This window comes from Squalius cephalus (genome assembly GCF_949319135.1).
Source record: "Squalius cephalus genome assembly, chromosome: 20".
Taxonomy (NCBI): Eukaryota; Metazoa; Chordata; class Actinopteri; order Cypriniformes; family Leuciscidae; genus Squalius; species Squalius cephalus.
In genome coordinates this window covers 20,005,275-20,020,420 of record NC_137141.1, presented here as the reverse complement: position 1 = coordinate 20,020,420, position 15,146 = coordinate 20,005,275, and the positions used below count along the sequence as shown (strand labels likewise).

At 38.1% G+C, this 15,146-nt stretch overlaps 1 protein-coding gene across 1 annotated transcript in view; it reads left to right on the top strand.

Moving 5' to 3' along the window:
• Window positions 1–12,458, top strand: part of pdzd8 (PDZ domain containing 8) — a 45,528-nt gene extending 33,070 nt beyond the window's left edge. Inside the window, exons 4-5 of the mRNA XM_079852725.1 lie at window positions 7,784–7,946; window positions 8,085–12,458. Coding sequence (XP_079708851.1) covers window positions 7,784–7,946; window positions 8,085–10,342 — 2,421 coding nt within the window. The 3' untranslated portion in view covers window positions 10,343–12,458. The remainder of the gene's footprint in view (window positions 1–7,783; window positions 7,947–8,084) is intronic.
• Window positions 12,459–15,146: the final 2,688 nt, after the last annotated feature.

The window sequence follows — 15,146 nt, the reverse complement described above, 5'->3', positions numbered from 1 at the left end:
GTCTTTCATTCCTTCATTATTTTTCTTCATCCTTTTCCTCTATACCTCATTTTTATCTTTACTCATTTCATTTGTTTCTTTCTTTCATTACGTTGATGCAGAAACATGGAGCAGTTATTGTCTGTGGTTGGGTTGATAAGTGGTGTTTATTTGATGGTAATCTAAGGAAAACAACTACAATGGTGTCTTCCTTTGTCCACATTTCTGACATCCATGTTGAGGGCCTTCAACTGAAACTGATGTAAATGGATTGACAGCGTTTGACACACATTTGGAGGTTTCTCACTGGCCACATCCGTTGCCCAGTTCTCAATGGATACCAGCTGAACATTCATTTCTTGCAGTCAGATTGGGGCCAGTCAACCCTCTGTTCAAAGTCCATCACTCTTTGAAGCAAAATGTCACCTGTTGAATATAGAGCTGCAGTGGAGAGTGTTATAAACCCACGAATCTTCTGACAGAGTCAGACAGCTGCTGATTTCATGGGAAAGGGACATTTGAAACTCCACTTTTAAGTAACTGACTCAGTTTAAGCTGAGAGAATGGAAATGACAAACAAAATGCCAGAATGATAAGGATTCACTTGGATGGCCTTTGAGTGCTGATACGAGAGACTCTTCATTTGGTCGTTCTCATTCTCATTCTACCTTTCTACCGGGGCGTTCGCGTGTGGGTTAAACTGGGGGAGGGTCTATGTAGATTAGGAGACTGAGCGGGTGAATAACAATGAAGGCGCTAAAAACGGAACCGACTCGGACGGATGTTAAAGAACGCTGTGGCCACTGTGAACAATTGCAAATGAGAGGGATGAGAAGGGTCTTGTTTTTTGAATGTCCTCGGTCTCCATAACAACCCTCCCTTTTGTGCGGCGCTCTCTGAAAAGCCTCCTCCAATCACAAAAACATGAAACATGAAAATTCAGCCCGTCCGTGATGAGACGCGACTGCATTCATCCCAGCTTTGAATTTTTTTTTGCAAATCAGTGTTCCCTGGAATAGGTTTGTCTACGAACAGAAAATGAGAAGCAATTAGTGCAACTTGCTGAACCCATGTTTAAGGGTTTCTTCCAAGAAATAAAGGCGTATTCAATGTTTTCAAAATGTATAATATTTTGTGGTGCTAAAGTTTGCTTTGGAATCAGAAAATTTGTGGTAGTTTGTTTTGTTAAGGTTTTTATTGATGTATTATATTTAGTGCAAATTGTTTCCCTCTAACTCATAACTTTGAGACTGAACTGGATAAAGCAGATTTTCTATAAAGGTAACCTCATGTCATTGCCATGTAACTATGTGTGACAGTGTTTTGTTAATTAGGATGGATTGAAGGATGGGTGAAAAGAAGAAGAGCGAGTGATTGAATTAGCAGAGTGTCAGAAAAGGGCAGCGTTGACGATATTCCACCACACCATCAGTTATTACATGTGACTCAAACCAGGAAACTTAATATAACACACATTAATCCACAGCAATGCTTGCTTAATTATCCTCACTTCCTGCCAGCTTCGCCTGTCGCACGTTTTGAAATTGAGTTTTCATCAAGCTCAGAAAATTCTCAATATTACATTTGAACTGTTTAATTTTTAACCTTGTTACTAGTGGGATAGTTTAAAATAAAGTTTTGGTGTAATACTGAGGGGAGGGGGGATGGGGGGTCATTGAGAACCTTTGCTGAGGTCAATATTCAGGTCGCTTTAATCAGAATACAAATTATTAGTTTTGCACTTTATAGGCGTTTGCTTTCCATACTTTAGTATTAATTTTGTGTTGATCATATATATATATATAATTTGAAGGAAAAATACTTATAGATAATATAGTTATATAGATATAATTTTATATATGTAAAATAAATTCTAACTTCATTAGCTATTTTTTTTTCTTGTTTAAGTATAAATCTAATGAAATTTGGTAAAATTAATGCTTGACACAAGACCCAAATAAGGTAGGAAAAATAAAGATTTCAATTCAGTATACTTGAAATAAGTCTTAATATGTTTTGCAGTTTGGCAAATCAAAGAAAATGATTCCAAGGATGTTTAAATGCTGTATTTTTAATGGAAAATTAGAAAAAAAAGTTGCAGTCTGATTTGTGATTTGAGAAAACGTAATCTTTTAAAATCTATGACGTTCACTTCTGTTTTGATAATCCTCCATCTCTCCACTTGGGTGGATCAGTCTAAGTCTCCTTTCTTTCACGTGTCTTTTTTCTTTCCCTTTTGAAATAAACTATTAATCGCTAGCTGTGTGTGTGTGTGTGTGTGTGTGTGTGTGTGTGTGTGTGTGTGTGTGTGTGTGTGTGTGTGTGTGTGTGTGTGTACATGCCTTGCGGGGACTGCTACCCTATACCCTAACACTAATCTCTCTGACATGTGCCAGATGATTCGATTACTGACCATTGCTCTGACGGCTCTCACTACAGCATCAGGCCACCCAACTCAGCCATTGTGTGTGTGAGAAAGACACAGAGAGTTTGTGCAGTAGAACTGGCCAATATACTGTAGCAAAAATATACATAACATCTTGATATTTTTGATATCTTTTTATGTGTTTGCTCTGAAATGACTTAAAAAAGTGTTTTTCAGTGGAATCAACAGCTATTATGGCCAATTACATTCAAAATGTTTAATGTAAGAAGTGAAATACAAAACAAGATAGTTAATTATCTGTTTTCATCCTCTTTTTCACTAAATGAACCATATGGAGAAAGCTAGAAGTTTGCATTCTCATTCTAGAATCATCTCGGTCATCTCTACAGAGATGTATTTTAAATATTATTTACAGAAATATTTCTTTGTTGTGGCATTACTCTTTGGTTGGTGTTTTCTCTTTTTGCCAGGTGGTGGGAGCGAGTCGATTTTAATTTTATTAGCTCAGGTTGCAGATAAAACTAACAGATTGAAGAAAAAAACCTTTCGTTTTAAAGAGAAAAAGGCTCTTACAAAAGGTCTGTGTTCAGAGATTGTTCATCCGTCTGTGTTGGTTTAAAGTTGCTGAAGGCTGCTGCCTCGATCCTTACTGTTTGCTCTAGTCATTGAAACACGTCAAACCACATTACATTTCCGGTGAGTTGTTCCATCGTTGTGTGACGATGGATCTTTTTACCGAACTCCTCATTCACTCAACAAAGCACAAAATAAACCTTGTTTGTTGATTCTGTTGATTTATCACACGAGTGTTTGACTTGGCACGCTCTCTGTCAACCAGGTCTGATCTAGATAACCACAGTCCGATTCAACCAAGGTTTAATTTTGCCAACCTTTAGCAAGGATACATTAAACTGATTAAAAGTCATAAATTGATTAAAAGTGACAGTAATGACATTTATAATGTTACAAAAGATTTCGGTTTCAAATAAATGCTGTTCTTTTGGACTTAGCTTTGGACTTTCTTCATCAAAGAACCCTGAAAAAAAGTGTCTTGGTTTCCACAAAATATGAACTATTTTCAACATTGATAATAATAATAAGAAATGTTTCTTGAACACCAAATCAGCATGTTGGAATGATTTCTGAAGGATCACGTGACACTGAAGACTGGAGTAATGATGCTGAAAATTCAGCTTTGCCATCACAGAAATTCATTACAGTTTGAAACATATTTCACAATATTACTGTATTTTCGATTGAATAAATGCCATCTTGGTGAGCATAAGAGACTTCTTTTAAAAACATTCAAAAGTCTTACTGACTGACCCCAAATGTTTGCTGACCCCAATGCTAAGCAAAGTGTGTATCAATTGTGTGTTTTCTGTTGGGCATCATCATTATCACCTGTGTTGCTTAAGTAAAGGATAAGGGCCTGCTCTGAAAAGGCTAGATTTCTATAAGCCAGTCAGGGAGAAAGGTGGGGGATGAAGGGAGTGGGAGGATGAATGAAATGGATAGCAGGAAAAATGGAGGTGGAGAGAAAAATGAAGAGTGGGAGGTTTGGCTGAACACACACACACACACACTCACTCCTCCAGCAACAGGTGTATACACAAGGCAACTGTCCGTTCGGCACAATAGCTTCAATGGGCATCTGTCAACAATCACACCGCTGCACGTAACGCGTCTACCACCTACAAGCACGTACACACTCACTGACACCTGATGACTAGAAGGAACCTTCCATTTTGTGGTACAGGGTGTGCTGGATCTGGGATGTGTGTGTTTGTGAGTGTGTAGGGCTGATGTTGTGTGACATGTTTTCTTTCTCTGAGCAGTTCTTCATCTGTCTGTCTCTTTGAGTGCACAGTACGATTTGATGTCTGTGCTTATTAGAGGCAATGTTAGGGTGGCCAAGCATTTCACTGTATGCATTTTTTTGTGTGTGCTGTGCATACAAGAGAGTGAGAGACACGCATTCTTTCTTTGGGAGGCATCAGAAAGACTAGAAAAGTAAATGAAATCAAAAGTTGATGCTGTTTTGTTACTTCAAATAATTCAGAAATGAAAATGATTTAATCACTGTCATATTCCTAACTGATTTGACTTGATATCATGATGGGACACAAAATGTTGTCACTAAATGCTGTTTTTCTTATTTATCTTGAACAGGTGTATATGTGCCTTGCAAACTTAAATATTTGATTAAAAAGTTTGAGGTTGGTTAGATTGTTAAATATTTTTTAAGTCTTAAGTTTTAAGTAAATATTATAACCACCAAGGTTGCAGTAAACAGTAATATTGTGAAATATGATTGCAATTTTTCTATTTTAGTGTATTTTAAAATGTAATTTATTCCCGTGTTGGCAAAGCTGAATTTTCAGCATCATTACTCCAGTCATCAGTTTCTTATTATTGTCAATGTTAAAGACGGTTGTGCTGTTTAATATTTTTGTGGAAACTGTTATAATATACATATAAATATATAACTTTGAAATAAAAAGTTTAAAAGAACAAAATTCAGATTATTTTTGGTTACAATGTAAGCTTTACTGTCTTTACTGTCACAAACGAAATTGTTGATTTCTTTCTTTTCTTTCCAAGCTTGCTTTAAAATGCAATAAATTGCTGTAACTTTTGCTAATATGCTAAAATGTTGAAAATACTGACAGGGAAACTACAAATCATTATTCACATTTCCTCCTTTTATATTTTACAGAAGAAATGAATATGAGTTTGGCATGACATGTAAGTGAGAAATTATGACAGAGGTTTTGTTTTATCAGCTGTTGGCTTGTTTTTATCGTGGTGGTATTGAATGTGTGTAATGGTATTTAAGTGGGTGTTTTAATTCTGACATTTATGCTGTAATCAATGGAATTGACCTGAAAATGTCCCACAGGCCCCGTGTTTGTTTGTTGAAAAGCTGTTTTATATTTCCATGATACTCGATGTGAGGGTGTATATGTGAACCTTGTGGTGATGAGGTGAGACGAACATCAAATTGACACATGAACAGCGTCCTCACGAACCAGTCGGAGCGGCAGCAGTCCGTTTACCTGCACTCAACACATGCAGACACACAGTAACGCACACAATGAGTGTCTGAGCGTTCCTCCTGCTGTGCCTTTCCATGGTTGTGTAATTACGCCTTAGCCACCACTCAGCTACAGAAATCGCCTGTAATTGCCGCTCAATGTCGCTGTTTGTTTCCTGTGTCAGACAAATCTTTCTCTCTCACTCTTTGAACCTTGTCATTTTGTCGTTCTAAAAATGGGAAAACAAAGGTGCACGTTAAGTGCAGATGTCTTTTTCACCCTCTGCTAGTTATTTTTTATTTATTTATGGTTTTAATGCAGATTCGTTTTGTTTTCTACTGTAATTCCAAGTGTCTTGGTTCTCATTCGGTCGTGGACTTAATTGAAATGAAGTCTTTTGGTAGCGCTTTAGTTGTCTTATTCTTAGTTCTGATGTTGAGGTACAATATGTACCTGTACTAGAACACTTAGATCCGGATGTTTGGAGGTAATTTTTAGTGCTTGTTAAGATTAATATCAGATGAAAGTCTTCTCTAGATCACAGCCCATGCAACAAACAATGGTGTCTTGTTTTCTATGTTTGTTTCAGCAATTGAAAAAATGTAATACAGAACATCTGTTTAATTCTGGACCCCACAGGTGGTGAATAAGGAGATTTCTCACGTAGACTTTGCTTTCATTCTTTTTCCTGAACAGGTTGCAATGAATTATCCCAAACATGCCGGTTAAGAAGACCATCAGTGGCCTCAAAAAGGCCTGAAGCTTTTGTTTTTCTCCCACAAACCCTCTCTGACATGTGTAAAGGGTAGGATCAGGTTGTGTCCTGAGGGAAGAAATGTTCAGAATTAATCATCTCTGGAGAGTTTAACAGCATCCCTTCAGTCATTAAGATTTATGTTCCTGTGTGTTTATTTTTTCTGTTATAAGCAAATTTATCTTCAGCATCTCAGCTAAGACTTAGATGACATGTATGCAAATAGTATTGGCACTAGTGTTCTTCCCTGGTCTTTTTTCTGATTCACTCCCACGCTGCATGTACCCTCCTTCAATGGCAATACAATTGATTATGTAAAAAAAGTTTCTTTGAAGTAATCCATTCTTGTGATGTTCCCTTGACTATTTTAAACAGGAATATTCAAATCAAACATTTTATAAAAAGAAGGGTTATTAAAACAACTAGAGCGATTAAAAAAAAAACATTGGCAACAACATTATGATTAGATATCGATGTTAAATAGTTAAATTTATTATTAAAACATTCAAATTAAAAATATTAATATGCCAAGTAATACAGTTCATTAAGTGTAGTCTGTTTATGGTTACTAAGTAAAGTAGCAACTACAGCAAAGATAGATATCTTTTTGAATGGATATATGTAAGTTACCTTATAAGAAATTTCTGATGGTTCTTGAATGTTTCTATATACAGTCATTGGTCAAAACTGGGCAAGTCAGTCTTCAGCTTGCCAGCTTGAGTAGATTGTCTGTTTTTTCATCCCATGTTTAACTCAATCAGTGCCCTTCTCAAGGGTTATAACAAATGACAGCAGCAAAATTACAGTCATCCATCTCGGCAGCGTGGATCTGCATCCTGTCTTTCTTGCCCACCCCCAGCACAAACGAAAGAGAAAGAGAACAAGGGAGACACAGAGGACATGGAAAGATCAATGAAAAGAAATCTTACTAGTGTTTGTGCAACTATTATATAGCCCAGATCACCATTTTTGTTTCTTGGTGGATCTAGTGGAATTTTTCCTTACATTGGCACACTTAACTTGCTCCTTGTGTACCTGGTGGGTGTTGTATGGTGCCAAACCAAAGTGCAGGTGGAGCTACAGGTGGATATTATGATGCAGGCTTTGTGATACAGCCAGCTCTGAAACTGCAGCTGCTACTTCGTGGCACATTTGGAGTGAAATTAACAGTAATTGCAGACTTCCCCTCCCTTCGTTTCAGAGAGCATTGTTTTATCACCATGAAAACTGTTGGATGTGATTGGTAGAGAGAGCTTTGTATAGAAAGTGAAGGCTGTTTTTTTCACATCATAATGTAGGTTGTCCGCCCTAATTATTAACTGCTGTTGCTGTCAAAAGATAAGCTTAAAAAAAACTGTCTTTTGGCTTAACTCCTACCATTCCTCTCAACTAGTAACAAAAAGGCTTCCCCTAACTACTTCTATCCTGTCAAGTCCCATTTGGTGATCTTATGACTTAAAGTAATGTATGCCGTAACAACACCTGCAATAAAGAAAAGATGTTACCATTTACAAAGCTACTTGGAAATGAATTATAATTGTGAAGCCTTAGTTTCTTCAGTTACATAACCTTTTCATTAAGATTATTAGCAAATCTGATATTGTTTCGCTTTGTTTTGTGTTGCAGACAGAGGTGATCAAAGGACCATCTGGGAGCGTGGGGATGACTTTCAGGCATGTTCCGGCCACTGATGGTGACACAGTGCATGTGAGCATAGAGACCGTCACCCCAAACTCTCCAGCTGCCCTGGCGGACTTACAGAGAGGAGATCGCCTCATTGCTATTGGAGGTTAGAAACTACATAAATTTACTCATTACCATTCAAATGGAATGTTTGACATGGTGGGTAGGTCATTTGATGCCAATTTTGTATAGTTTTATAATACATTCGCAAAGCTTCAAGTGTTGTTCATGTCTGTTTGCACAGGAGTCAAAGTGACGTCCTCTGTCCAAGTGCCGAAACTGCTGAAACAAGCTGGAGAGAGAGTGATAGTCTTATATGAGAGGCCGGTCCGTCACCAGGTGCCTGCTGTGGGGTTGGGGACACTCCAAGAAACCCTTGGCCCAATGGAGGAGCCTAGCTATCTTCCTCATCCTGGGGGCTACGAGGAGGACCCAGCCCCAATAACTACCATGGACATATCTGATAACAGAGACAATGACTCTGAGTTTGAGGAGCTGATCGTTGAGTCCAAATCAACTGCAGCTCCAGTCACTGTTGACACGAAGGAGGATTTCCTGCTCTCTGTAAACCAAAGTCCCAAAAAAACTGTGGCCAACCTGGCCAAGCCCCTTGGTTCCATCTCACCAATTCTCAACCGCAGGCTGAACCTTCAGTCACCACTCAAATCCCAGTCCAAAGAATCACCAAAGCCGGCAACTCCCAAGTCTGCTGAACCTTCTGAACAGCCACAGAGACCAACAGTGCCCCCTCCTCCACCACCTGCACGCCCTCCTGTTCCTCCCAGACCTCATATAAAAGTCACATCTGCTTCAGAAAGCCAAAGCCTGGTAGAAGGTAATGAACCTGCAGTGGAAAAAAGTCCAGAGAAAACACAACCCATTACTGGCAATGGTGAAAAACCATTAGAAAAAATCCCTGTTAAGTCACCAGAGTTGAAGCCTGTGAGCAAGAACCCAGATCCCACAGAGGAAATCCTAAATATTCCAGCCACAAACAAACAAGAATCAGCCAAAGACAAAATATCTGAGAGCTCCTCCAACACTAGGGACAGTTTAGACGAGCAGGGTCTCTGGGAATCGTCTGAGACCATGTACCGCAGCAGAACTGCTCGCTGGAACAAAGCCTCTGTGATCTTTGAAGTGGAAAACAACCACAAATTCCTTAATATAGCACTTTGGTGCAAGAACCCCTTCAAGCTCGGTAGTCTCTTGTGCTTAGGGCATGTCAGCTTGCGCTTGGAACACATAGCACTGGAGTGCTTATCTACGTCATCTGCTGAATATCAGAGCACCTTCCGTCTATGTGCTCCCGAACCAAGGGCCAGCGTCAGCCGTACCGCTTTGCGCAACTTAAGCACTCACAAAGGTTTCAACGAGAAACTCTGCTATGGAGATGTTACAGTCAACTTCACTTACCTGGCAGACGGGGAGTCAGACCTCTCCAGTGGACTGACAGAACGTGAGCGAGAAGGGAGTCTTCAGGAAGAGGACTTAAAAGACCGGGAAAAGGAAAGGGACCAGGTGCTCATGGTAACCCGGGATGAACAGAGTTACAGCGGCATGCAGATAGGAGAGATGCGGCACAATTTTCAAGACACTCAGTTCCAGAATCCCACTTGGTGCGAGTATTGTAAGAAGAAGGTGTGGACCAAGGCTGCCTCACAGTGCATGACCTGTTCTTATGTCTGTCACAAGAAGTGTCAAGAGAAATGTCTAACAGAGCACCCTTTCTGCGTAGCCGCCTCAGACCGGCGTGGGGCAGATCCTGAGGCAAAGTCCACCATTAACCGGGCAACTACTGGACTTACACGTCACATTATCAACACTAGCTCTCGACTCCTTAATCTGAGGCAGGTGCCCAAAACCAGACTTGCAGAACAGGTTGCAGAAATAGGATCAGGGGCGGTGGAACCTTCTCCAAAACACACGCCTAACACTTCTGACAACGAGAGCAGTGACACCGAGACCTATGCTGGGGCCAGTCCTTCCAAGCAGCCACCTGGTAGTGGTGGATCCAAACTGGTGCGTAAGGAAGGTGGGCTAGATGACAGCGTGTTCATCGCCGTCAAAGAGATTGGTCGAGATCTTTACCGTGGCCTACCGACAGATGAGCGTTCGCAGAAACTGGAGTTTATGTTGGACAAGTTGCAGCAGGAGATTGACCAAGAGTTGGAGCATAACAACTCTCTAAATATGGAAGAACGAGAGACGATTGACTCTCGACGCAAGGCACTCATCTCTGCAGCTCTGGCCAAGTCCGGTGAACGTCTCCAAGCTTTGACTCTGCTCATGATTCACTACCGTGCTGGCATCGAAGATCTAGAGTCTGTAGAAAGCACATCACCATCTGAACAGCATGGCTTTCCGAAGGCAAAGGCTGAAGGTCTGGAGGAGGCCCTGTTGGGCACAGAAGTGTACGACAGTGACATTTGCAGTCCCGTTGATGTTCAGATGCTGGATGACATTACGGAGGAGCAGATCTGTGTAGAGGCATTTCCGTAAAGATGACAAAAGGTACTAGGGGCTTGGGACTCAAGAACAAAGACTTTTTTTCATGTATGATTTGGATTAAGGTTGACCTGTGAGCGTTCCACATGTGATTGTGAGGTTTGCAAAAGTATTCCTGAATATCACTGCAATGTACTGTTGAGGAATTTTGTGAGAGTGTCAGTAGTTTACCAATTTTTTTTTTTTTACTTTTTAAAAATAATTTCCCCCTTTAGTCTTTTAGTTGCAGTTGTAGAGGACAAACCATCAATCTGAAGACTTTCAGCAGTATTAAACAAAATACACAAAATATGAGTTCCCGTGACATTGTGATCAAGCCGAGTTTTACCTGCCTTACCTGAAAGGTTTAGTCAATTTTTTAAACATAAGCTTCAAAAGGGAGAGTCAGTGTGAGCTTGAATAGGTATTTTTATTCAAACTTTGTGTATTAGTACAGACTGAATTATATACATGTGTGCTGTTAGTGATGTTCATGGTTGGAAATACACCCTGCCTAGTGTGTTTTGAGCTTCAAGCCCCTCTGCCTTATCAATCAACTACAAAATGTAGGATTATACCTGAACAGTCCATAGAACATGATGCCATTCCTAACCAACCTTGTCCTCTCTGATAAGCACCTTTCTCATGTTACTTCACAATTGTTACTAATTTTAAAGAGTAATTTCTTTAATATTCTTTTTTGTTGTTGTTGATTTTAAAATGTTTAAAGCTGAACTGAGAGGGAATCCTCATAGGACAGATAATCTTGATGTTATTATACTATTGGGGATCATTCTTTGTCTAATTTATGTCACAAAGCCAATGTGACTTTTTTTTTTTTTTTTGAGGGAGGGATATTTATATTGCATTTCATAATATATGTTTCCAATAATTGTCAATAATCTCATATTTTAATCTCACAATTAATTTGCTTTGAACCTTTATGAGTTTTTTAAGTGGTGGCAATTTTTCTCAACCATCATTTGGTCCGGGTGAATGGTTATGTTTGTGTGAATGTTTCAGCCAGTTTATTTTTGGTTTCCTTTATGTATTGTAATGTTTTGTTTTGATGCTTTGAACTTTTCATTGTGTCTCACATCTGTGTGCTTGAGCATGTTTTAGCACCTTCGAACGTTATTTTTTACATGTGTACTACTGAATGTATCTCCCATATGACTCGCTTTACATTCATTATTCCATTCACCTCACAAAACATAATTTCTCAAAGTGTAAAACTACATCATTAAAAACTTTCTTTTGTCAATGCATACAGTATTTTTTAATTCCCAAAGCTAATGTGTAAATTCATTTTTTTTTTTTCTTCTTCTCTTATCACTCACATTTTATTATTATTTAAATGTGGTCTACACATGGGCATCCATCATTGGGTACATGCATTGTTGGACCTGTTTTCCTGAATTTCCAGTCGTGCTGCCCTAGGTAATGTTTCTGCTGCTAGAACATCTATACTATTCACTGGGCCTGGAACATAATACATTTTTAGAGTGGGTCCCCCACACCCTGGCCCAATAATTACGTTTCACCACTCAAACCAGAAAGGAACTTTTTCCTTTTAAACAACTGAAATGAAAAACATTTAAATGCTAAGCTCACTAAAATAGTCTAAAAAAAATGACTAAGAATTGTTTGTTTTAATTCTACTTGTCTAGTTGCTGCTGCTGTTATCCTGTGCTTCTCGAATTCAATGCCACCAACATATGCTCTCAAAATATTGCTCCAATTATCTCTATCACAATGGGTGAAAAACAGTAAAATAACAAGTATAAAACATCATATCCACCGTGGCAAACTGTGGTTAAGCTTTTCTTGGAAAGCTGTTGTTCTTATTGGAAGCTGTGTCATGTTTTAAAGTGCTATTGTAAATAGCCTAGAAATGTGGGTGACTTTAAACCATGTCCTTTCTCCCTGAACTTATATAGTGCTCAACATGTGGGTCCACCTTTTTTGTTGTTGTTTTTGCTTTATGTAAATATGATTTTATTCTTTTGTGAGTTTTAATTACGGTGGAGGGCATCCATCGACAAAGTGCACAGCTTTTAAATTTGCTGCAAGACCTTTACGCACTGACATATCATATTTGCTTATGCACTTGAGATAAATAAATTGTTAGAAATAAAAAAAAAATGTCCTCTGTAATTTTTGCACCTTCCCATTTAGAAAGGTCTAGTGTATCACTTATCACAATCGACCTAGAAACCAGACAATCACTGCAACTGGTTATTTTCTTTTTCCATCCGTGTGAACTACCCCTTACCACTTACATTTACAAGGTAAAACTGTATAAACTACTAAAAAAAATCCCCTGTCAGCTGATTGCAGGATTATCATAAACTAAATGTTCATAACATTAGCCATTATTAAGACTGTTGGGAGCAGGTGGCATTCTGTTAGTCGGTGAACCCGTTAACAAGATTGCCACGCTGCACAATCGATAACAGGAAATAACACTTTTAAACCTTGGGCCTATTGAGTAAAGCAACACATCTTTTTAAATCAATAGACCATATTAAAGTTCGATTTGATTGGATAACACAGTCTTGAATTGCTATTCTAGCAGGTTCTCTTTTAATGCCAGTATTATATAAACTAAAATGATTTGTCAATCATGTAAACTCTGTTTTGTTTGCAAAATGAAGAATCATTTAGGGGGAAAAAACATGACATCTTTTTAAACATTTATTTTCTGTTGCAGTCACACACACATTACCTTCAGAGCTCTAAAGCTGATGTAAAACCTAACCACCAGACCAAACACTGCATATAAAACCATCAACTCAACCTCCTAGTTGATATAAACACAAACAGGACATACCAGTCTGAAGGCACACACTGACATTGGCACATACACTAATTTCTGATAAAAACAATTAAAATAAAAGACATAATACTCCTAACCCTTACTGGGTAAACAGGTAAAAAAAAAAATGACATAGAGGTTAAAGGACACCGCAGCAACTCAGTAATCTGACAAACATTGGCAGCACATTTACCAATCTGATTAAACCTGTGTAGACACCTCTCATTTGTGTTTGCTTTTAAAAATCTGAGCTTGTTTTAGATCATAGTGGACTCAACCTGTGCAGTGTCTCTGGCGAATTTCTACTGCAATGATAGCAGACTGGAAGCAGGGCAGCGTTCCTCACATCAACACAAACAACCTCCAGTTGTGCAGATACTTAAAGTTGAGCTAACATGATTTTTCTCAAAGGCTACTTCTGGTCGCAACTGTTGCGTTAAACTGATTGTGGCTCCAGAGGAAAACATGATTTCATTTTCCTGTGGGCAATAAAAGAACACGTTTCCCCTCACTACATAGATGCCAAATAAAACAAAGGAGGGTCAAGCAGTATTGAAGACTTATTTCCTCGCTATTTTACCGGTACGAGTCAGATCATTTTCCGCAAAAGCCAACCTGTTTAGCCCACATGAAAATGCCTGTTATAATCTACTTGATTATAACATCAAGAAAAGATGGTAATTACACATATTTTCAATATTAGACTATCCTGTGATTTATCTTGTTAGCATATGAAGAATAGTCCATGGATTTGGTTTCTGAATTGGGTCAAAATCACATTTATAGCTAAACTTACCATTAAATGGTGTTTTGCAGCAGGTTGTCTAATTTTAAGGCATAGAATGCATTTTTATTTAAAAAAAACAAAACAAACATTGACCTGCACAAAACTATGGAAGCTTGTTTCAGCCACAGAATAAAAAAAATGGAAAAGAGAATTGCGACTTTTTTTCTCACAATTGCGAGTATACATCTCACAATTCTGGCTTTATTTCTCAGAATTGAGATATAAAGTCAGAATTGCATGATATAAAGTCACAATTGTAAAATAAAAACACGATTGCGTGTTATAAAGTCAGAACTGCGAGATATAAACTCAAAATTGTGTTATATAGTCAGAATTGCGCAATTCTCGCAACTCTGACTTTTTTTCTTGCAATTGCGAGTTTATATCTTGCAATTTTGACATCTTTTCTACGAATTGTGAGATATAAACTCGCAATTGCGAGTTATAAAGTCCAATTCTAAGGAAAAACAGACTCAGAATTGCAACTTTATATCATGCAATTCTGACATTTTAACTTGCAATTGTGAGATGTAAACTTGCAATTGTGAGAAAAAAAAGAATTGTGAGATAAAAAGTCGCAATTACCTTTTTTATTTTTTTATTCTGTGGCGGAAACAAACTTCCATACAAACCTCTGATTGGACAATTAACAAATATTTATAGTCTTGATAAAACCCCATTAATTTTGTATAGGCCTATGCTTCAAGCATTTAAGATTTAAGGAGCTCAATTTAAGGCCATGTTTCATTTCACAGCCAGTTCAGTTCTTTAAAAGAAGATCGATAACAAATTTGCTAGAAGCAAAAATAAATAAATAAATTGAAAAAACTGGAACTGGAAAAAAAGATGAAAAGTCAAAAATGGCTGTGGGAAAGAGCAATAGAGCAATATTGAGGCATTCTTTACAAATGAACGTATTAGCATTCCAGCACATTCAAAGGACTTACTAAAATATATAAATATACATATATACTATATACACTTTAAAAGCAAAATATAATCGAAAGTACCTAAAGTACCTGGATGCTTTACAGCAATAATCTACTTTTCTTTATTTAACTAAAATGAAACAGCTTGTCACCATGTGTAATCAAAATGTAACTGTGGCAAATCTTTGATAGTACAGTATATAATTTTCAGCGGACATCACGCAAGTGTGACAGTAGGACTGGTTGACATTCTGCTTGATTATCTGATGCTGTCAGACATTTTGC